Genomic DNA, 23,058 nt, shown 5'->3' on the forward strand with positions numbered 1-23,058 from the left:
AAAATGGGGACCTCTGCCGTCACAACCCTAGAAGATGTGAAAAAGCAAGAGGAGAATGAAGAAAAAGAAGAATCTATTTTAGCCATGCTGGGGATAATTGGAACACTGCTCAATCTCTTTGTGATTGTTTTTGTTTATGTCTACACTACACTTTGATGACATTTTTCAGCATCAATTTTACAGTATACAGTGCAAAGACCTGAGATGGCAAGAATAATTTCTAAATGCAAAGCAATAGGAAACACTGCCTCAAAAGATTATCAAACACATTCCAGAGCAAAATATCTGGCTAAGGGTACTGCATCAATGACTGTGAAATGCATCAGTAAGCCCAGTTAGGAGTACTAAATTATGTAAATGCAGACTGATAATATTCAACTTCTCATTCATGAAGGATGAAGCTCAAACACTGGAAATACAGACAGTATTGTTTTACTACCAATGAACATTCAGGACACAATCAGTGTAAATAAATTAAAATCCAGAAGACAATTGCATCACAGAAGTCTTCATGAAGAATGTAGATTACACATATTTTATTTATTTCAATCCCATACTTTCTATAGATTTGTGATGATACACCTCTGTATAGGTAAGACCAGAAAACAAAAATTCAGGCAGGGTTTTTATTTTTAAAGCACCCTTGTATGCTAAGATTTATAACAATGTATAATGAGTGTGGGGGAAAAAAGCACGGTTATACCAAAAGTACTGTCAAATAATAAAATTTTAACTATTGACTAAAATCTGCAACTTTTGTTATCTTCTTTAGTATTTTCTTTTAAGATTTATTAGAAGAATGATAGCAATACACATTACTAGATGTTTTCCTCCGCAGTGTCACACACGTTCTCGAAATGACATGAACAAAATCACATTTTCATACTGATGCATAGTTTAAAATAAAATAAAAAGTATTATCACACAAGGGTAAAGAACAAAATTAAAAATTCATTGAACATTTTTTACTACCTGGATTCTAAACAATTTCTAAACTGTTTTGCTCTAAAGCCTCAAGATCAAATTGAATGGGTTATCGCTGAGTTCCAGTGTGCACTGTGTGTTGTACATGGAAAGACTTAATCCTTGCCCTGAGGAGTTTACTATCTAAGGCCCAGATCCCACAGAGATCTTCAACTTTTTATACCACATATATTTTATTGTATTGTTTATGATTTAGGCCCAGTACTATACATATGCTTACTTTAAAGTATGTGACCAGTCCCACTGAAATCTATAGAACTTGCACACATTTAAAGGTACGCATGTGTGAGAATCTTTGAAGGACAGGTTCTAAATCTAAATTCAAATGTATATAAAAATACACATACACACATTTTCCTATTCCATAAAGAAAACTACCTTGAGAACATTAAAGTTATAAGGTTAAGCATTCAAGACAGGAAATGTGAAAGCTACAAGGGACACAGCACAATTAACTTTAATATCTCACTTCTGTTTTATATAAAAACTAGTCACCTAGTATTGTTAATTACACCCCTGAAAATTACTACCCTCCAGGAGAAAGGAAGACAAGGAAATAATTGTGCCTCTGATAGTGACAAGCACAAATTTCTTTCCCGGGCTGTTCTGGCACAGTTTTGCTACAGCCCATTCCTTAATCAAGGCTATCTGTAAATTGATAATCTACTGCTTTTAGATAATCTACTACTGTGTACTATACTCTATGGTGAGCGAGAAATGGAGCCGACAAAAACCATTTAGAAATAAAATATGTTCAGCAAATAAAGTAAGGACTCCACAGTATCCACAGTGAATTATGCAAAGGCTTCTGCATCTTTTCTCCAGCATATTAAATCATATGATATTATATGGTATTTATTTGAGAAGGATTGGGGGTGGAAGATGTTAAATTCTGGTTTTTACTATTTTGAGCTTGATAGTGGGTCATCTATAAAGAGATGTCAAAAAAGTAATCAGAAATGAGACTGCACTGGGAGTCGATATAACAGAGGTAGATAAAAGATTTAGGTGTCATCCATATGGTACAGAAAATATTTCATCTTATGACATCACCATAGATATAGGAAGTAATAGACTGTGGATTCCAGTTATTTTTTACCAAAGTATGTGTATGTGAAGAATATCATCAACCTATTCATGTTGATTTAAGAAACTGTAGCAAAGACTGGGATTTTTCTGAATGTTTATATTATTTATATACTGTATGTGTATATACATATTATAGCGCTGATTAACTATTTATAAAGTTATCCTTTGGGTGAAGTTTGGGGAGAAATTACTAATACTCATATCAAAGATTAAAGTGGTAATTTTGTTAAGCATTCTCTGCCTTAAGGAAATAGTTTAGATATATTTTAGTGTTTGCACAATGCAAAGTAAAATGCAGGGGGTAGCAGGACGGTGTTTTGATTCAGTAGACAGCAATCTATCCTTTGAAATATTATTGAACCAGTGCACCAATAAAACACCGATGCACTGTGCTGTTTTTACATTTCAAATAAGTCTGCTTTCCCAAGGCTATGATCAACTATGGTAAAGATCCCATGGCACTGTTTACATGAGTGAGGATGTTAATGCTGGTGGTCCTGTTAAATTCTTCATTTAGGTAATTACATTCTCTCTTAGTTCCCACTGCAGTTTCAGTTTACACAATGTTTTTTCACTGGCTGCCCTAAATTATAAAGATACTATCACTGTAGGACAGTGACTCCAGTCTTTGAATTAAGATTAGACTTTCTTAAAACAAAATTTATCAACTACACCAGAGAACTATCGTATTCAACACACTCATCTGAGACCACAGAGGCAGTTCACTAGGCAAAGAGTTTTGGAGACAGATAAACTCTAAAGAATCTACTGGAGTTTGTGTAAGCACTGGGAATTATCAAATATATGCAGGGGTGCTGGAACAATTTTTATACTAGGGGTATTGATGATGGAAACCATGTGTTTGGTGTTTGTTATTAATACTTCAAGCCACGAGGTACAGCAGCACCCCCTACCCACCCCCAGCACTCCTAGTTCCAGCACCAATGAATTATATATACGGGTGGGTAAACAAAAAAAATTCAGACTCTGGAAGGGGGAGGGGAAATTTCCTCTTATTAGAAGCCACATTTAAGAAAAACATCTATACTCATAACATAGCCACAAACCTGGGGAACTATTGGAAATTAGCAAGCAAATCAACCAGACATAATGGAGGAATAGCAGACTAGAAGATCAAGAGGGAACAGCAGCTTATAAGGCCTAAAGACCAAAAAAGGAGACTCAGGGTACATCTACTCCAGGATAAAAACCCCACAAGTCATCCAGGTCAGCTGACTTAGACATCTGGGGCTCAGGCTCCAGGGCTAAAAAACTGCTGTGTAGACATTCAGGCCAAGACCGCAGCCTGACCCTGGGATCCCGTGAGCCTGAACGTATACATAGCAATTTTTAGCCCCGCAGCCTGAGTCAGCTGACCTGGGCCAGGTAGGGGCTTTTATCCCTGTGCAGACCTCCTCAGATGAGGATAAAACTTCAACATTGTAGTTTCTTGCTAAAGATGTAGAGATTTCCAGGTGAGTGCTCTGTAGAGCTCTTCACAAAACACACTCTTTCTGCCCAAGTATGGATAGATATATTGTGAATATACTCAGACTTGAGGTTTTTTTCCAGCCTTTGTTTACACTTAGAAGGTTGGACCCATCAACAGACAGCTGTCTCTGAAACTTTCATTCCTCTGTTCTTGCCAATATAAGAAAATAACAAGGCATCAGATTTCTTGAAGTAGTAGGTCCTGTCTAAGCAGAACTGGATGGATGCAAACAGGGATGCATCCAATCTCTTGAGGATACAAAAGTAATGTCCTAAGTGAAATGATAGGGTAGGATTTTCTGCTGTGTTCCAAGTACTATTTTGTCTTGGGGAGTAAGGTGGAGTCAGGGCCATTTAACTCACGAATCCTGTAGTAGAAGACAGACTTCAGTTGGACAGGCAACTTTAAACAATGAGGAAAAAAGGGATGTGGGTAGCAATACATTTAGAAGGCTGCTCCATTATCTCCTTCAAAACTAAATTAAGCTTTCAGCAGTTTGCAATGGAAGACTTAGTAGGATGAAACTTCACAACTATTTAATGAATCTGCAGATGTGATGCTAGACTATTTGATGAAATTCGAAAGAGCATTCAAAATGGCAGTCTCACTCTATGAAGCACAGAATAAGAGAAATGTAAGGCAGGAAGAGATCTTGAGAAGTCAAGTCCAGCCTCTTGCGCTATGGCAGGACCAAGTAATCCGAGACCAGCCCTGAAAGGTGTTTGTCCCATTTTTTAATTTTTTTTTTTTAAAAGCTTCCAGTGATGGGGACTCCACAACCTCCCTTGGAAGCCTATTTCAGAACTTAACTACTCTTATAGTTAACATGTTGGAAGACTTATCAGGTCGCACCTGAGTCTTCTTTTCTCAAGTCTAAACATACCAAGTTTCTTCAACTTTTCCTTATAGTTCAGATTTTCCAGACTTTTTATTTTTGTTGATCTCCACTGGACTCTTTCCAATTTGTCCACAATCCTTCCTAAATTGTGGTGCCCAGAATTGGACACAGTACTGCAGCTAGGACCTCAATAGTGCACAGCAGAGTGAGACAAGTACCTCCGATGTCTGACATATAGCGCTCCTGTTAATACACCCAAGATGATTAGCTTTTTTGCAGCTGCATCACACTGATGCATATTTAGTTTGTGGTCCACTATAACCTCAAGATCCTTTTCAGCAGTACCACCTATATAGTTGTGAATTTGATCTTCCTTCCTAACTGAAGTACTTTGCATTTATCTTTATTTAATTTAGAGAAATTCTCCAATTTGTCAAAGTCATTTTGTATTTTAAAAACCTGTTCTTTAAAGTGCTCACAATGCCTCCAACCTTGGTGTCATCTGCAAATTTCATAAGCATATTCTCTACTCCATTATCCTAGTCATTAATGAAAATATTGACTAGTAGACCCAGGACGCAGGACTGACTGAGGGCCCTACTATATATGCTTTCCCAATTTGACAGAAAACCATTAACTACCTTTTTGAGTATGATCTTTCAACCAGTTGTGCACCCACCTTAAAGTACTTTCATCTACACCACATTGCCTAGTTTGCTTATGAGAATGTCATGTTGAGACTGTGTCAAAAGCCGCACTAAAAACCAACATATCTGGTTTACTGCTTCCCCCATCCACTCAGTCAATAATCCTATCAAAGAAGGAAATTAAATTTCTTTGGCAAGATTTGTTCTTGACAAATCCATGCTGGCTATTCCTTATAACCCTATCATCCTCCAGATGCTTACAACTGATACCTTAAATACCCTAGGATGAATTTTACAAGACCCTGTTGACTTGAATACATCTAACTTACCTAAATAATCTTTAACCTGTTTCTTCCCTATTTCTGATTGCATTCCTTCCCCCAGTTGTCAATATTAATTGTGTTGAGTCATCACTAATCTTTTTAATGAAGACTGAAGCAAAACAAGACACTAACCCCTCAGCTTTCTTGATGTCATCAGTTAGTTCTCCTTCCCCACCAAGTATAGGAACTACACTTTCTTTCATCTCTCTTCATCCTAATGTATTTAAAGAACCTCTTCTTCTTGCTTTTTATGTCCCTTGTCAGGTGTAACTCATTTTGTGCCTTAGCTTTTATAATTTTGTCCCTTAGCTTTTCTGATTTTGTGCTGTTCTTTTGTACTCGTCCTTAGCATGTGACCATGTTTCCATTTTTTGGAGGATTCCTATTCGATTTTCATGTTATTATAGAGCTATTGATGGAGCCATATTGGCTTCTGACTATTCTTCCTATCTTTCCTTTGCATTGGAACAGTTTGCAGTTGTGCCTTTAATATTGTTTCCTTAAGAACTGCCAGCTTTCCTGAACTCCATTTTCCCTTAGATTTTCTTCTGATACAACCTTACCTACTAGTTCTCTGAATTTGTTAAAAAGTCTTCTTTTTTGAAGTCCATTATCCTTATTCTTCTGTTCTTATTCCTTCCTTTCCTTAGACTCATGAAATCCATAATTTTCACCCAAATTGCCCTCCACCTTCACATTTACTACCTATTCCTCCCTGCTGGTCAGAATCAAGTCTAAAATAGCTGTCTCCCTGGTTACTTCCTCCACTTTCTGGAACAAAAAATTATCCCTGATAAAGTCTCCACTACGTTCTTAGAATGTATGTTTTGCTGTATAAAACTTTCCCAACAAATGTCTGGGTAGTCAACGTCCCCCATTACTACCAGGTCCTATTTTTTGGATATTTTTGTAATTTGATTTAGAAATGCCTCATTTTCTATTTCTTCCTGATTTGGTGGTCTGTAATAGACTCCCAGCACAACATCATTCCTATTTTTTAACCCTTTTCTCTCAGAAACTCTTAACTGGTCTGCCTCCCACTTCCTTCTGGACCTCAGAATAAGTGTATATATCCTTTATGTAGAATGCAATCCCGCCTCCATTTTTCCCTGAACAAGATATCCCCTGCTATACAAATATTCCAGTCATGAGACTCAATCCACCAAATCTGTGATGCCAATTAAATAATAATTTAGCTTATGTACTACTACTTCCAGTTCTTCCTGTTTATTCCCCAAATGCCTTGAATTTGTGTACAGATATCTAAAATCAAGTGTGAAGACCAACTGTCACACAGGAACTTAGGGCAGGTTTTGATATTTTTAATGTTAATTAGCTTCTATGTTCAGATCATCAACACTCTCAGGGTATGTCTACACTACAGCATAATTTCGAATTAACTTAAACCGGTTTTATAAAACAGATATTATAAAGTTGATTTTGTGTGTCCACACTAGGCACATTAATTTGGCAGCGTGCGTCCATGGTCCTAGGCTACCATCGATTTCTGGAGCGTTGCGCTGTGGGTAGCTATCCCGTAACTATCCCATAGTTCCCTCAGTCTTCCCTGACCCTTGGAATTCTGGGTTACTACCCCAGTGCCTGATGGGGCAAAAATCATTGTCACAGGTGGTTCTGGGTACAGCCTCACCCCTCCCTTCCTGAAAGCAGCAGACAGCCATTTCGCGCCTTTTTTAGTGGGTGAACTGAGCAAACGCCATAGCACAGCAAGCATGGACCCTGCTCAGCTCAGTAGTGCGATCGTGGACGTTGTAAACACCTCACGCATTCTCGTGCTGTCTATGGTGAACCATGAACTGCAAACGCAGGAGAGGAGGAGGCAGCTACGGCAGCGCGGCGACGAAAGTGATGAGGACATGGACACTGATTTCTCGCTAACAGCGGGCCTCTGCGCTTTGGAGCTCCTGCTGGTAATGGGGGAGATTCTACCCATTGAATGCCGATTTTGGGCCCGGGAAACAAGCACAGACTGGTGGGACCGCATAGTTTTGCGGGTGTGGGAAGATTCCAAGTGGCTGCGGAACTTTCACATGCGCAAGAGCACTTTCTTTGAATTTTGTGACTTGCTTTCCCCTGCCCTGAAACGCCAAAATACCAGGATGAGAACAGTCCTCACAGTGGAGAAGCGAGTAGCAATAGCCCTCTGGAAGCTTGCAATGCCAGACAGCTACCGGTCAGTCGGGAATCAATTTGGAGTGGGAAAATCTACTGTGGGGGCTGCTGTGTTGCAAGTAGCCAAAGCAATCATTAAGCTGCTGCTACGAAAGGTTGTGACTCTGGGAAACGTGCAGGTCATAGTGGATGGCTTTGCTGCAACGGGATTCCCTAACTGTGGGGGGGGGGCAATAGATGGAACCCATATCCCTATCTTGGCACCGGAGCACCAGGGCACCCAGTACATAAACCGCAAGGGTTACTTTTCAATGGTGCTGCAAGCAATGGTGGATCACAAGGGACGTTTCACCAACATCCACGTGGGATGGCCAGGAAGGGTTCATGATGCTCGCGTCATCAGAAGCACTGCTCTGTTTAAACGGCTGCAGCAAGGGACTTACTTCCCAGATCAGAAAATAACAGTTGGGGATGTTGAAATGCCTGTAGTTATCCTGGGGGACCCAGCCTACCCCTTGATGCCATGGCTCATGAAGCCATACACAGGCAGCCTGGACAGTGGTCAGGAGCTGTTCAACTACAGGCTGAGCAAGTGCAGAATGGTGGTAGAATGTGCATTTGGCCGTTTAAAAGCCCGCTGGAGAATGTTACTGACTCGCTCAGACCTCAGCCAAACCAATGTCCCCTTCGTTATTGCTGCTTGCTGTGTGCTCCACAATCTCTGTGAAAGTAAGGGGGAGACCTTTATGGTAGGGTGGGAGGCTGAGGCAAATCACCTGGCCGCTGATTACGCACAGTCAGACACCAGAGCGATTAGAAGAACTCACCAGGAAGCGGTGCGCATCAGAGAAGCCTTGAAAACGAGTTTCATCACAGGTCAGGGTACGGTGTGACTGTTGTGTTTGTTTCCCATTCATGAACCTCCCCCTTCATTGATTCCTCCCGTAAGCAACCCACCCTCCCCCTTTGATTACAGCTTGCTTATGGAAATAAAGTTACTATCGTTTAAGAAGCATGTAATTATAAAAAGAGGCAGAGAATTAACAAGGTATCTCACGTGTGGTTTGGGAGGAGGATAGGAGGGAAGAAAAAGGCCATTAAGGACATTTCAATGTAATGACAGCCTTTTGGTTGGACTGTCCATGGGGGTGGAGTGGGCGGGTGCAGAAAGCCTTCCTCCACGCGTTCTTACACATCTGGGTGCGGAAGACATGGAACATGGTGAGTACTGAGGGTGGTTAAACATGGGCTGGAGCGGCACTCTGTGACCCCGCTGCTCTTCTTGAAGATCCACCAGATGTCGGAGGATGTCAGTTTGATCACGCAGCAGCTCCAGCGTTGCATCCCGCCACCGCTGATCTTCCTGCCGTCACCTCTCATCTCGAGCGTCTCTCCTATCCTCACGTTCGTCCCTCCTATCCTCATGTTGGTCCCTCCTATCCTCATGTTGGTCCCTCCTATCCTCACGTTCACTGGCATCTTTCCTGTACTTTGCTACCACGTCCTTCCACTCCCCCAGATGAGCTCTTTCATTGCGGGTTATTGCCATGATTTCTGTGAACATTTCATCTCGTGTCCTCTTCTTCCTCTGCCTTATCTGAGCTAGCCTTCGGGATGGAGTAGGGAGGCTTGAAAAATTTGCAGCAGCATGAGTGGGGGAAAATAGTGATAGAAGGATTACAAAAGATATATTTCACAGAACAATGGTTATACTCTTTCACAGTGAACAACACTATTCACCTTACATAGCACATGTGATTTCACTATGAGGTCACATTTGGATTCTTTAGTATTGAGTGCCTGCGGCTGTGGTGTAACAGATCAACACAGACGCAGGTCCGGGCATCACTATTCAGCTTGCATGCGGTCATGGTAAGGCACAGCTTCTCCCTGTGCTGCAGCAGACGCCAAACCCTAACACTGGAATTGCTTTACCCCTCCCCCCACCACATGGCTGGTATAATGGCAGATCACTGCTAACCACCCCCCCTTTCTCCTCCCACCCCCCCCCCACAGCGTGGCTGGTAGCTGGGAAGATTCCTACTGGCCAAACGCTAAAAAGCTCAGCACCATTAATCCCCCTCCCCTCCCCCTGCTTGGCTACCTGCAAGGAAGGATTTCTTTTAAGCAACAGGCAAGCAGCCCAGTAGGAATGGCCAGCTCTGTCCCCTTAATAAAATTCCTTAATTTCAACCAGGTTCCCATGAACGATATCACTCTCCTGAGGATAACACAGCGAGATAAAGAACGGACGTTTCTTGAATGCCTGCAATCACCGGGACCATACGCAGCTAGGCTTTGTCATGCAATGATACCAGATTACTTGCTACATGCATGGCGTGGTCAAGTGTCCTACCATGGTGGACGGAACAAGGCTGCCTTGCCCAGAAACCTTCTGCAAAGGCTTTTGGAGTACCTCCAGGAGCGCTTCATGGAGATGTCCCTGGAGGATTTCCGCTCCATCCCCAGACATGTTAACAAACTGTTCCAGTAACTTTAATGCCTGCTAATGCATGCCAAACACTCATGGCAAATCAATCGTTAAAAAACGCTTGCTTTTAAACTATGTTTTATATTTACAAATGTACACTCACCAGAGGTCGCTTCCATGGCTTCACTGTCTGGGCTAGTGGCTTGGGAGGGCAGGGACGGTAATTCCGTCTGGGTCACAAAAAGCTCCTGGCTGTTGGGGAGAATGAAGTGCTGTGTGCTCTCTGCAAGCTCTTCCTCCTCTTCCTCTTCCCCCTCCGCTGAATCCTCATCCAATCCTCGGAATCCATGGACAAGGGGGGGGGTAGTGGTGGTGCAGCCCCCTAAAATTGCATGCAGCTCAGCATAGAAGCGGCATGTTTTTGGCCCTGATCTGGATCTGTGTTTGTTGCTTTGGTTTTCTGGTAGGCTTGTCTGAGCTCCTTCACTTTCACTCTGCACTGCACTGAGTCCCTGGTGTGGCCTCTCTCTCTCATGGTATTGGAAATTTTTTCAAAAGTTTTTTCATTTCGTCTTTTGGAACGCAGTTCTGATAGCACTGAATCCTCTCCTCATATAGCGATCAGATCCAGTACCTCTCGTGCGGTCCATGCGTGTGCTCTTTTTCTATTCTCAGGAGACTGCATTGTTACCTGTGCTGATGAGCTCTGCATGGTCACCTGTGCTGATGAGAGCTCCACGCTGGCCAAACAGGAAATGCAATTCAAAAGTTCGCGGGGCTTTTCCTGTATACCTGGCCAGTGCATTAGAGTTCAATTACCTGTCCAGAGCGGCCACTGGTGCACTGTGGGATACCGCCCGGAGGCCAATAACTTCGATTTGCGGCCACACTAACCCTAAATCGATATGCTAATATCAATTTTAGCGTTACTCCTCTAGTTGGGGGAGGAGTACAGAAATCGATTTTAAGAGCCCTTTAAATCGATTTAAAGTGCATTGTAGTGTGGACGGGTACAGCGTTAAATTGATTTAACGCTGTTAAAATCTATTTAACTGCGTAGTGTGGACCAGGCCTCACACTTCCCCCATTGTCAGCTGTGAAATAAGACTCTGAACAAGAAAGACGCTGTCTCCTCCAAGAGGAGAAGGAATTCTTGTTAGAAGACATTCATAAGGAGTCTCTTCTTCAGGTAGAAAGCCAAGGAAGACAGTAGTGCCATGCCATCAGAAGCAGTGCTGACCACAAACTTCTCCCTCACTGAGTTCTGTGGGTCTGAAACTAAAGTGCAAGGAAGAAAGCAGAAAGGAAAAGCTGCCTAAAAAACAGAAGGGTCCCAAGCCTTCCCAGCAGCCAGCATGTCAGTTTGTTCTAGTAAACACAAAGACAGAATATTGGAGCTTGTGATGCAGTTACCAGCCTTTATTATAAAGAGAGACAGAGGCATCCAAACTCTTCACCTTCTGGGTTCAGACCGGTATAGTCAGCCTACAGTTCTCCAGACTGAGATCTACTGTGTTGTGTATAGTATCAGAGGGGTAGCCGTGTTTGCTGGTTTTACAGATCCAGGCTAAGAGTCCTGTGGCACCTTATAGACTAACAGACGTTTTGGAGCATGAGCTTTTCGTGCTGCATCTGACGAAGTGGGTATTCACCCACAAAAGCTCATGCTCCAAAATGTCTGTTAGTCTATAAGGTGCCACAGGACTCTTTGCTGTGTTGTGTATGAGAACTAATTCACAGAGAAACCAGTACTGCTAAATTTAATTTTAGAAGTATTTTTAAACAGTGGCAATTTTTGGTAAAGCCCTCCTGTCTCAGCCCCATTGTGCTATGCACTGTATAAATAGGTAACAAAAGACAGCCCATTTTCTTTTCCTTTCCTTTTTATCTTCTGTTCCCTTACCCCACCTTTTCTACATAGACTGAGAGCTGCTTGGACTAAAAATGATAATCACTTTTCTCTCTTTTCTGCCTTCCCTTACCTAAAAATCTTGGCTGGTACTATTTATTTCTTCATACATCTCAGAGGTCCATTGGATCAAATAAAATACCTTTACTATTTAAATACAAAATATAAAACACTCAACCAGATCATGACTCACACAAGAACTAGATGGTGACTCAAACTAGTTGCCAGCCACTGCTGGGAACTACTGATGTAACAAACGAACTGTGTTTCATTGCAGAGATGGCTACATTTCATCAGCAGATGAAGTCATTCCTGTATTTGAAAAACGATTAGGAATGATCTTTCTGGATGAAAGATATGTAAAAATTATGAAACAGTAAAAAAAACTTCACTTGAAACTACAAATATGAGATATACCTAAGTCCTCATTAAGGAAAACATGTTTTGTTAACTTTTTCTTAATTTTTTTAAAACCTATCAAATGAAAATAGCATAATACAAATGTAAACGTGCATCATGTTCTCATTCAGACATGAACAAGACATAAGTATATTAAAATCTCATCACACACTGAAGTGATGAGTTTCCTTCAATATTTTTTTATAAAAGATATTAACTGTAAATGCTATGGTAATTCTACACTAAGAATATAAATATAATTGTACATTAAAGTCACTCAGAGTAATAGTTTCAGTAGTATTGTAACTCTGACCCTTACGAATAATGTCTGGATACCTTCACCCCGTTCACAAAAGACTCTTCCTTCTCTGTATTAAAGAGAAAAAAGCAATTAGGGAAATTAATGAAAAATGTCCAATTTACAATTTCAAGGACATCTGGATCACCTTGCTCCTCCCCAGAAAATGATGCAGGACATGACTCAGTGATCAGCTTGGGTTGCAAAGACCTGTTTCAAGGTGAGGTTTCTAAATGATTAAGTGACATTTAAGAGGTCTTCGTCTGCTTATTTATCAATTTCACTTTTATCAGGAACACGTGATCTTCTGCCATATAGATTTTTTTAGAACTATATAGATTTCTTTAATCTAGAATGAACCTGCCAGAACATATTTAAACTTCAGGAAAACTTAAGATAAATTTCTAGTTGTAAGAGCTGTCATTAAATCAATACCACATGCAACTTAATATTAGGGTATTTCACAAACAGAGGTGCCTATTAACAAGCTCTGCCAAAAAGAGACTTTACAGGCAAGACACGTTCTGTACTTGTAGTTAACTGTACTTAAGATGAGTCTACAAATAAGACATAAAATTGCAGTCATTCCCAAAACACTGAAAGACTATTCTATCTCATAACATTGTAACAGCAGCAGCAACCTATATAATACTTAATTGTAGAGGGAGCAATAGCAACTCCTATATTTTCCATTATAAAAAAACCTTCCCATTATTTTTTCCCTCTTTATTAAAAAGATCTCTAGATTCACCATGGTTTGCAGCAGGGGGAAAGTCCTGAGGTAAAGGTAAGCATTTGCTGATCCCTTGGCCATTCCTTCTGCTGTGGGCAAGTTATGGGGCTCCTGAAAACTGCTATTTTCTGGTAATGTGTTGCTCAATACAGCTTATTCCTGGGTGGATGTGAAAACCCCTGAACACTTTATTAGCACTATGTATGCAATGCCCTAATTTCTCAGTTTGGATTAGAAGCCAGGAGACCATGAATTCAAGTCATTTCTTCTAGTCACACTAACTGGTGTTAATAATTTTTTGCCCTTTACAAACCTTATTGGATAAGGCCTCTTACCCCACTGAGAGGTTACACAAGCTTGGAATAAAACCAAGATCTCTAATAGGGCAGACTCAAGTCTCATCTATTTAGATTTGTCAGATTACTTCTGAGGGGCAGTGCAGTTGAGTACGCCACTGTCTGGTCTGTACAATGGGGTACTTATACATACATAATACACTCAGTGTATTATGCATGCTCCTCTACTCACTCATGTCTACAAAGGATAATAGTCTACTTGCGCTCCCTAGTAGGGCAATTCACCTTTTAGGCCAAGTGCTAGTGTTTGTGTTGAAGAGACTTTGGGGTTCAAGCCCTGCTGATGATGTGTGCGGTGGGAGAGTGTAAGAATTGCACAATATTTGTCTTTTCAAAAACCCTAGAGAAGTACTTACAAGTTACAACATTGACCATGCTAATACTGCAAATTCAAGCACTCAAGTTTGGAAATACCAGATTTAAGGATTCCCATGAAATCTTTATTCTGCGTCCCAGTGCACAAACACATTGTGACAGTGTCTAATTACATGATCACAAATTTTTTTCCACAAGACACCAGCTTCATTCAGTAGACAGGATGGATGATATTCAGAAAATGGATCAAGGCTGTATGGCAAATAAGGCTGTTTGTAGGACCTTCGCTTTGTACAGTTGGTAGGTGTGTAGTAAATGAAGCAGGAAGAAAAAAAGATAGTTAAAGCAGTTTGATACCACGAAGAACTGAGTTCTATCCCTGGCTCCTGTGGTGATGGGCAAAGTCACCTAAATCCATATTTTCATAGACTACCACTAACTGTGCGCTTCTCATATTCTGAGTGTGCACACTTGAGATCCCTTGGCCTTCATCTCCAGAGATGCTGAGCATTCACACTTGCAACTAAAATCAATGGAAGTAGTGAATGCTCAGCACCTCTGGCAGTAAGGTAGTGTAGTCTTGAAGAACGAGTACAGGATTGAGAGTTAGGAGGACCTGAGAATTCTGACTTTGCCACAGATTCACTGTGTGACCTTGAGAAAGTCACTTTGCTTTTAGGACACTTAGTTAAGAAATATGCAGTGCTTTGAGTATACAGAGTACTATAAAATAATAAATATTCTGAAAAAGTCAGGTTCTGTGTGTTTTGAATTGGGTACCCAATCAAACATTGAGGCACACAAAATTAGTGAAGGTCTGTAAATTCTTCATCTGTGAAAACCCTCCCTAACTAGCAGGGGCATTGCAAAGATGCTCAGATCAGCATCACAGAAAAACCCATGAGGAAATTAAAAGTTCCATATTCAGTGAAGGGTGTGGAATGTGTGCTGTAAATGAGGTAAGGAGCCATATACTTGAGGAAAAAAATATTTAACAGCTGCATCATTTCTTGAGCATTGTCCATATAGAAACTAAATAAGGCAGGGGTTCTGTAGGAAAAAAATACTATGTTACTGTATAACTAAAGACTATCATCATGCATATACACAAGTTCGCACAGGCAATCTTAATTCTAATATTTCTTAATTTCTGAGTGCTAACTTTACAACTGTAATTTTTGAGAGTTTTTTTTTAAAACTAAGATGGAAAAGATATAAACATAAAATACACAACTGTTTCCCCGCCCCCCATGAATTATACATTAATAGCTGTGTGAAAATCCAGTGCTATCTATGAGTGTCTGGTACCTTATATCAGTGGTTCCTGAAGTGCCCACAAAGATCTAAATTCCTTCTGTGGCACTGTTTGGGAAGGAAATGCAACCTTCATTTGCATACTCAATATTACTTAGAACCACAAACCTTAGAAAAGTCCTTCTAATTTATAATCCAAAGCTGTTAGTTTCTCTTTAAGCTGTCTCTTCGCGTTACCTATCCTAGAAAAGCTGAGCACTCCAACATCACTTTTATGATTGCTGTCCATTAATATAATCATCTGTCTTTATACCAAATAACTGCATACTCAGTTCAAGCTAGCTAATGTTTTGTCTCAAAAATGCTCGAAGAGAAGGCAATATTTTCTGGGTGTATTCATTTTCCCAGATCTGTACCTATCAGCACATTTCCTTCTCTCCTTTAAGGATTTCATACAGGTCCTCTTTTTATTGACATCTCAAAAGCAAACCTTGGTTGATATTTTGAGAGTGCAGACCTTCACGGCTGTTTCTCTAACCCAAAAATTAAAAAAATTTAGATAAAAGAGTTGTCTTATAAAATGCCTCCAATGAACATGTAACTAAAAAAGAAAGCAAAGAAGGTATATTAAAATACATGAGGAAAAATTCAAGTGTGTTCATTTGGACTTACTTGTTAAGTATAATGATGACAGATTTTTTTGTAAATTTAGTACAAAACACATTAAAATAAGGGTTGAGAATTTAGATACACAGAAGTTCCCTGTGAATTTTCAATATATGGTAGCAACTTGTATTAGTCATATATTTATATTTATGCACCCTTCCGTGAAAAAGAACCACCTCTCCCTTACTTTAGCCACTCCTTGACAATTTTTAAATTCACAGCCATGAAATATATTGTTCTTATACATCCCTCCTTCCAACCTTCCAATATCCACAATTGGCAATAACCCAGCAACAGAACATCTACTTAACTTCTTTAAGATTTTCCACCAGAGCCTTCCCACTCCCTCACGGGGTGGGTTATGGGAGGGGGTGGGGGAAGAAACAGGCCTTTCTGTATGGCCTGGTCAACAAACTACGGATGCTTGCTCTATCTCCAAAAGCCACATCTCCTTCATTCCTTCCTATCTGTATGAGCTGTGACACATTCATCCAGAACCTCTAACCAGTAACTTCTGCCCTTCATATGGTGCAGGACTTGCACAGAGCTTGGCCTCCCTGAATGACAACCTTGTTCAGCCCCAGCAACTGCCCAGCAGGAGAAGCAGCTCATCGGTTGCTGCTGTCAGTCTCTCTCAGAGAAAAGCTGTGCCATATTTCACTGGTTCTGTGCTGTATTTTATTGGGTATTCTAAGGAAAGTGTAACACCTTGCACTGAATAAAAATTTCAGTTAAAAGTTTGTTACAAGTAGGATTCTTAACTTCTTTTTAAATTGCTAACAGTACTAAGTGCCACTCAGCAAAACTGACATTTGGACACAGGGATAGTAACTTTGCTCTATGCCACAGGAAATTTTAAAATTCGTTTCCAGAGATACAGATGTCATAAACAGATAGTTAAGGGTTAATGTCTCTCTTATCTGTAAAGAGTTAAGAAGCTCAGTAAACCTGGCTGGCACCTGACCAGAGGACCAATAGGGGGACAAGATACTTTCAAATCTTGGTGGAGGGAAGTCTTCTGTTTGTGCTTTTTGTGTTGTTGCTGTTCACTCTCAGGACTGAGAGGGACGGGACATCAATCCAGGCTCCCCAAATCTTTCTGAATCAGTCTCTCATGCTTCAAACTTCTAAGTACTTAGCCAGGCAAGGCGTGTTAGTCTTATCTTTGTTTTCTCAACTTGTAAATGTTTCTTTTTGCTGGAAGGATTTTACCTCTGTTTGCTGTAACTTTGAACCTAAGGCTAGGGTGTGGCCCTCTGGTCTACAGGAATCTGATTACCCTTTAAAGCATTTTCCATCCTGATTTTATAGAGATAATTTTTACTTTTTCTTTCTTTAATTAAAAGCTTTCTTTTTAAGAACCTGATTGATTTTTCCTTGTGTTAAGATCCAAGGGGATTGGATCTGGACTCACCAGGGATTGGTGGGGGAAAGGAGGGGGGATAGTTAATTTCTCCTTGTTTTAAGATCCAAGGGGTTTGGACCTGTGTTCACCAGGGAATTGGTGAAGTCCCTCAAGGCAACCCAGTGAGGGGACGAAGTTCTGGGGGAACAGAGCGCCCCAGACACTGGAATTCTGGATGGCGGCAGTGTACACCAGATCTAAGCTAGTAATTAGGCGTAGAAGTGTCCATGCAGGACCCCACATTTGTACCCATAAGCTCAGAGTGAGGAAAGAAACCTTGACAACAGAGCCCTGCAAGAACTGAGATAAAGATTTTTCAAAAATGAGTGCCAAAAGCAGACACCTATATAGGGATTTAGGACCCTAACTTTAGGCACCTATTTTTGAAAATCTTGATCTGAATTATTATATTGAAACTTAAGTCTATTCAAATAACTTATCAATAGATTCAGAAAAAAAGCTAATATGCTGTATATTACAGAAGTTAATTTACAGAAGGAATAAACCACTTTTTAAAATAAGTCATTTATGAAAATATGGCCCACAGTTACAATTAATGAAACATCTTGTTCTCAGGCAAAACTAAGTAAGTTGTTTCAATGGAACATAAAATTAGTTGGCATCATTTTAGATAAGAAAAAATTCTAACTATCAAGATTAACACCATAACAGGACTTGCATTAGCCATAGTGTTTGAAATTAGCTACTCTGGTTTATCTTAAATTTGAGCTGCAAGTTTGTAAACACTTGACCAGAATGTTCGGGAAAATCAGATAATCCTACAGTGATGTGTCAAACACTCTGAAATATCCAGAGAAACATTCCTCATATTGTTCAAAATTTTGGTTGATTGAGGTTCCCTGAAGACATTTTTGGACCGCTTCAGCTCAAAATAACATTTCCCCACCTACCACAGAGTAATTACAGAGAGCCAGCTATAGAGCCTTTATCTTGTTCTATATATGCATGGTTTTGAAAAAACACTTGTAAAAAGTTAACTCCTATCCCAAATGGTTTGTCTGATGCCAAAAGGAATGAAATATTAACATGACACCCTGCAAGCTGTTTTCAAGCTCCAGTGGGAATCCATGACATCTGTGACATCTTAACAGAGGGAGCCAGCTATTGCAGCTTCAGGAGAACTAAACCAGAATTTTTGAAAAGGTATAGAATCATTCATGGCTGAATAACCACTCCTACTTTTAGAAAGTTCACAAGTAATGGTCGGCTCACACATTTTCACAAAATGCCTATATGTTGGCATTAACCAGCAATCCTGGTTAATGCCAACAACTGGCATGTGTATGCACACTAATATTACATCAACTATAAATTTTTCATTAACACCACACACTTAGAACAGAAAGATTAACAACCGTAGACCAAAAGTCCACACTGTCATTTATACCCTTGGTTCACAGCATGAGGAGGCACAGAGGGCAGGGATGGACCAACAAACACTGCAACAGAACCATTTCCACTCCCAGGAGCACATATGCACCCATAATGAATATTCTTGAGACTAGCTCTGGAAGAATAGTAAAATACAAAATTGTCTGATAGAAATGTGATTTTTCAAGGTGATAGCATCTGTAAACAGATTTTTTTTAAAGTAGGTTTGAAAAAGGGATAATTTCAAACTACAAGAGTTTAAAACTACAAAATAGAGAGATCACATCAACAGCCACAGCAAACAAATTCCATTTCATAAGACTTACATAAATCTATTATAAAGGAGTAAAAATACGCTTTTTCATTTTTTTTAAATGTCAAAAATAACCCTGATGGAAATTTGCAGGGACTGTCTATTTTGTTCAAGTAGTATGAAATTCTCTTGCAAATGAATCTTTACATTTACCCTGATTTTGACAATAGCAGCCCTGCTTTTCCACCAGGCTCATTGCAGAGAAAGAAGTGCAATATGCTTTAAACAAAAAAACAGCAGCACTTTACCTGAATCGTTACGGAGGTATGAAGACATTGCTGGAATGAGACAAGACTGACTGAGTAGCTCTAACAGAACTGATGGAAGAGCATTGCTGTTTTGTCCTCTACCCTCATGGCTAGTCTGGGTCTCTCCATTTGATATGCTCCCTGCAGGATTTATGTAACTAGCAAGAACCTGAAAATTAAAATATATTGAGACGCTTAGTCAAAATCTGATGGATTTTAGAGGAAATAACTCAAATTGTCCATATCTACTTAATGACTAGCTTGTTATTTTGCCTATTAAATGTTGGAAGTTACTCCTTCAAGCTCAAAGATGATTTAGATAGAATCCTATACAGAAATTACTAGATTATTGTTTATTACTATTTTTGCTAAGCTAAGAAGGTAAAACAAGCATTAAATAAAGCCACTTCAAATTATTACACAAAAGTTTAGGTTTAAAAAACCCACTGAAAGCACTACATTGCTAGACATATCTTTGTTATGTGTCATTGGGGGAGTTCTGATACTCCTATTAGAATAGCTACGTTCTAAATACATCCTATCTCCAGTTTAATCCCATGATAAATCCAATTTGTAAATCATATGGCAAACAGTGAAGACAGTGAGAAGTATCTGCCCTCTCAACAGTAAGATGCATAACCTGTTGGATCTTAGATGGTCAACAACAGAGAATACCTTAATCATCAACATCTAGCAGAGATCGCAACTTTTACTGTTAAATATGGACCTCACCAGTTATCTATACTTCCTCACTTCTGATGAGATTACTCCCTGCATGGGGCTAACCCTGAAGACTGCCTTTGATCTTTAGTCAGTGAATAATACAGCTGTCTTCTTCCTTGTTTGTGTAGTGAATTGTCTTGCAGGGAGCATGAAGCTTGTGTTCTATCATCTACAAGGACTTCAATTAGTTGCTTGGAAACTAACTGGAAATTATTGTTTCATTTTACCTATTACATTTTATGTGGCTCAGGCCTGGAGCCACCTTAAAAACTGCCTCTCCTCTGTGCTCTATCCCAGCAGTAAAGATTAGTGAAGGCATATGAGCTGACAGCTCCATGAGTTAAATTTGTACTGACTGCAGAGATAGGATTTCTTATAAAAAGGGCCCTTGGCTCTGGAATTCAAGCATGAGCTTGTAGAATTTCATGGCTTGCTACTAGGCTTATTTAATAGTTTGTTTTCTTTTTTTAATTTTCTTCTTCAATAAAAGATGTTTGATAGGAGACAGATTCTTTTGCATGTGGACATATAATAATGGTGATCTGAGAGTCCTTTAACTAATAATGTAATTAAATTATGCATTTTTCTTTTTCAGTGCTTAAGAGTATAAATACATTTTATAAATGAAAAAAGGCAATATTTATATCAGTTGTTAAACTATATACTTTTTCAGAATATGCCATCAGCCTCAGGACATTCAAACTTTTGCTCAGCTCTGAAGTAGCAATAATTTGCTGAATAGCTCATTTCAGACAATCATAAATAAAATGTATATGGTTCAACTTCAGTGGTATGCTGAACAAGCCCAGAGAAGAGAGAGGTGCCTGGTGGGAAGATTGAATGGAGCCTTTCGAGATAATTCCCCTATGTCTGAAAACATAGCCTTCTTGGACAATTTGGGGTAATAAGAAGGGACTTTAAAAAAAAATCAGTTACCCTTGCAAGTGGTGAAAAACAAGGAGGAAATAACAAAGAAGCCTATTTGGCAAACTAGAAATTAATCTGTTCCTAGTCTCCTAGGTCTGCTTCTCTGATCATCTGCCTTTGCTTTTGCCTAGATGTCAACAGGTCTACATGGGAATATAAAAGCACCACAGAAATCTCCTAGAATATTCTTGGTTCAGTGAACATTCAGAGCTGTCCATGTGCTCACAGCTAAGCACATCTGCTTTTGTGTTCTGTTCTTTCTATGGATCACTATGACAGAGGTTATAAACTTATAGGTGATCTTCCTCCCAGGGGGGGAAAAAAAATGCATTTATCATTTAAACTTGAGCTTCTTATGATCTCTTGCTAATTTATGTTTGCCACATTCACTGTATTACCTGGCTGAACAGAGACATGCTCTATATACTCAAGTGACCCTGAAGGTCCTAAAGCATCAAACTCAGTCTATAGAAGACAATGCTCTGCAACCTTCCTGACCTGGATAAAGTAACTGGTGTGTTATGATAAAGAAATACTCCCCATCCTGAAAGGCTGACATGTGTTCTCATTTTTGGTGGTCAGGAACAGACCCCTCCCCCAATCATATAATCACAGGGCCATCCACCTTTGCTACAAATCTATTGTGCACATCAAGCTTACAACCTCCTGTTTTCAGCAGCTTAGCCTGCAAATGTCAAGCATGCACACAATGTTTAACAAAACAGCTGCACAATGAATTACTTGAGGTCACCGGTGTATTGCATCCATCTTTAAGCAAATAGCTTATTAGAATTTTCTGCTCCAACTGGTTCAGTCCTACATTTTCATACATTCACATTTGTTATGAGAAAATCTAGACTTTTTTTAAGCCACGACACAGGAAAAATAATTTTTAAGTATAGGCTCACAAATGGCTGATGGGTGTTTCAGCCTAATAAGTAAAACACTTCAAATACTGGAGTGAAAAGGGGTTAAGAATACAACTTTTTTACAGGCTTAACTATATTACCACCACATACATGAATGCCTATATGGGTTATTTATACTTCACCATTCCGTACCTGCAGAAGACAGGTGACATGTTCTTCTTCCAGCCTTTGTTTAGTCAAAGCTTGTTCTACATCCCATCCAGAAGCAGTGGAGCCAGTTCCAAAACCAGTACCCTTAGCCCAGTAGAGTTGCTGTTCTTCTGTTGATACACTGTTGTGCGTGCTTGACACCTGTGGCTAATAAAAACAAAAAGTGATTATAGATCATATTGTCCAGGTCCTTCACAATTCCTTCAGTCCTTCAGGAAAGAAGGTTTTTTGTTGCTTTTCATTTACTTATTAAAACAAACTCATGGACATTGTGACACTGCACCCCATATTCTTCACAGTGATTTTATTATATGATATGATGACATAATTATGATGTATTTTATGCGAGATAAGCCATGTAAGGTGTCTTTGGAAAAGTTATGATTTGCTGAATATGATTATCCTATTTGTATGCATGTATCATTTTTGTATCTGAAGTTATGAATATTGACTATGTATCTGTAGTTCAAATGTAGTTACATCTGAGTAATGCCCACTAGACAAGATGCTTTCAGTCTAGATAATGTGTGGGGAAGGGCCTATTCAGGGCAATGGGCCATTAGGAAAAAACAATAGGCCTTAGGAGAAGTTTATCACCCACCTGGGAAGCCTTCCTGAAAAGGCTACAGACAGCCTCCAAGTAATGTCTGCTATGACTCTACTAGGACGTGATGAGACTAGTCTCCAAACTTCATCTTGGGATGTCAGTATTTTTCTAGAGATTGGTCTGGGAAATAAGCTTTGAAACAAAAGGTTCCCACCCTATGCAAAAGCTATATAAGGCAGAGAGTAGCATCATCTGTGGTTCTTCACTTCTCACATAAGGAGACTTCTAGAAACACCTGAGGAACAAAGACTGAACTGGGGGAAAGTGCTGGACCCAGGCTAAAGGGATTTTTAGTCTGTGAATGAAACACCTGGGGATTCCAAGCTACAAAGCAAATGCAACTTGCCCCATAAGAATTTGCAGCCTGCTTGTATCATCTCTTAGGGTGAGAATCTGCTATTCATATACAATCAATTTAGCACATTAAGCTTAGTTTGCATTTTTTGTTTGATCTGTTTGCTATCACTTATAATCACTTAAAATCTATCTTTTGTAGT

At 39.7% G+C, this 23,058-nt stretch overlaps 1 protein-coding gene across 1 annotated transcript in view; it reads right to left on the reverse strand.

The window, feature by feature from the left end:
• The window catches only part of BIRC6 (baculoviral IAP repeat containing 6), a 349,123-nt gene that overhangs the window by 104,506 nt on the left and 221,559 nt on the right, over window positions 1-23,058 (reverse strand). The window contains 2 exon segments of the mRNA XM_050951314.1: window positions 19,226-19,394; window positions 21,937-22,101. Of these exon segments, the coding sequence (XP_050807271.1) occupies window positions 19,226-19,394; window positions 21,937-22,101 (334 nt within the window).

This window comes from Gopherus flavomarginatus, chromosome 4 (genome assembly GCF_025201925.1).
Source record: "Gopherus flavomarginatus isolate rGopFla2 chromosome 4, rGopFla2.mat.asm, whole genome shotgun sequence".
Lineage (NCBI taxonomy): Eukaryota > Metazoa > Chordata > Testudines > Testudinidae > Gopherus > Gopherus flavomarginatus.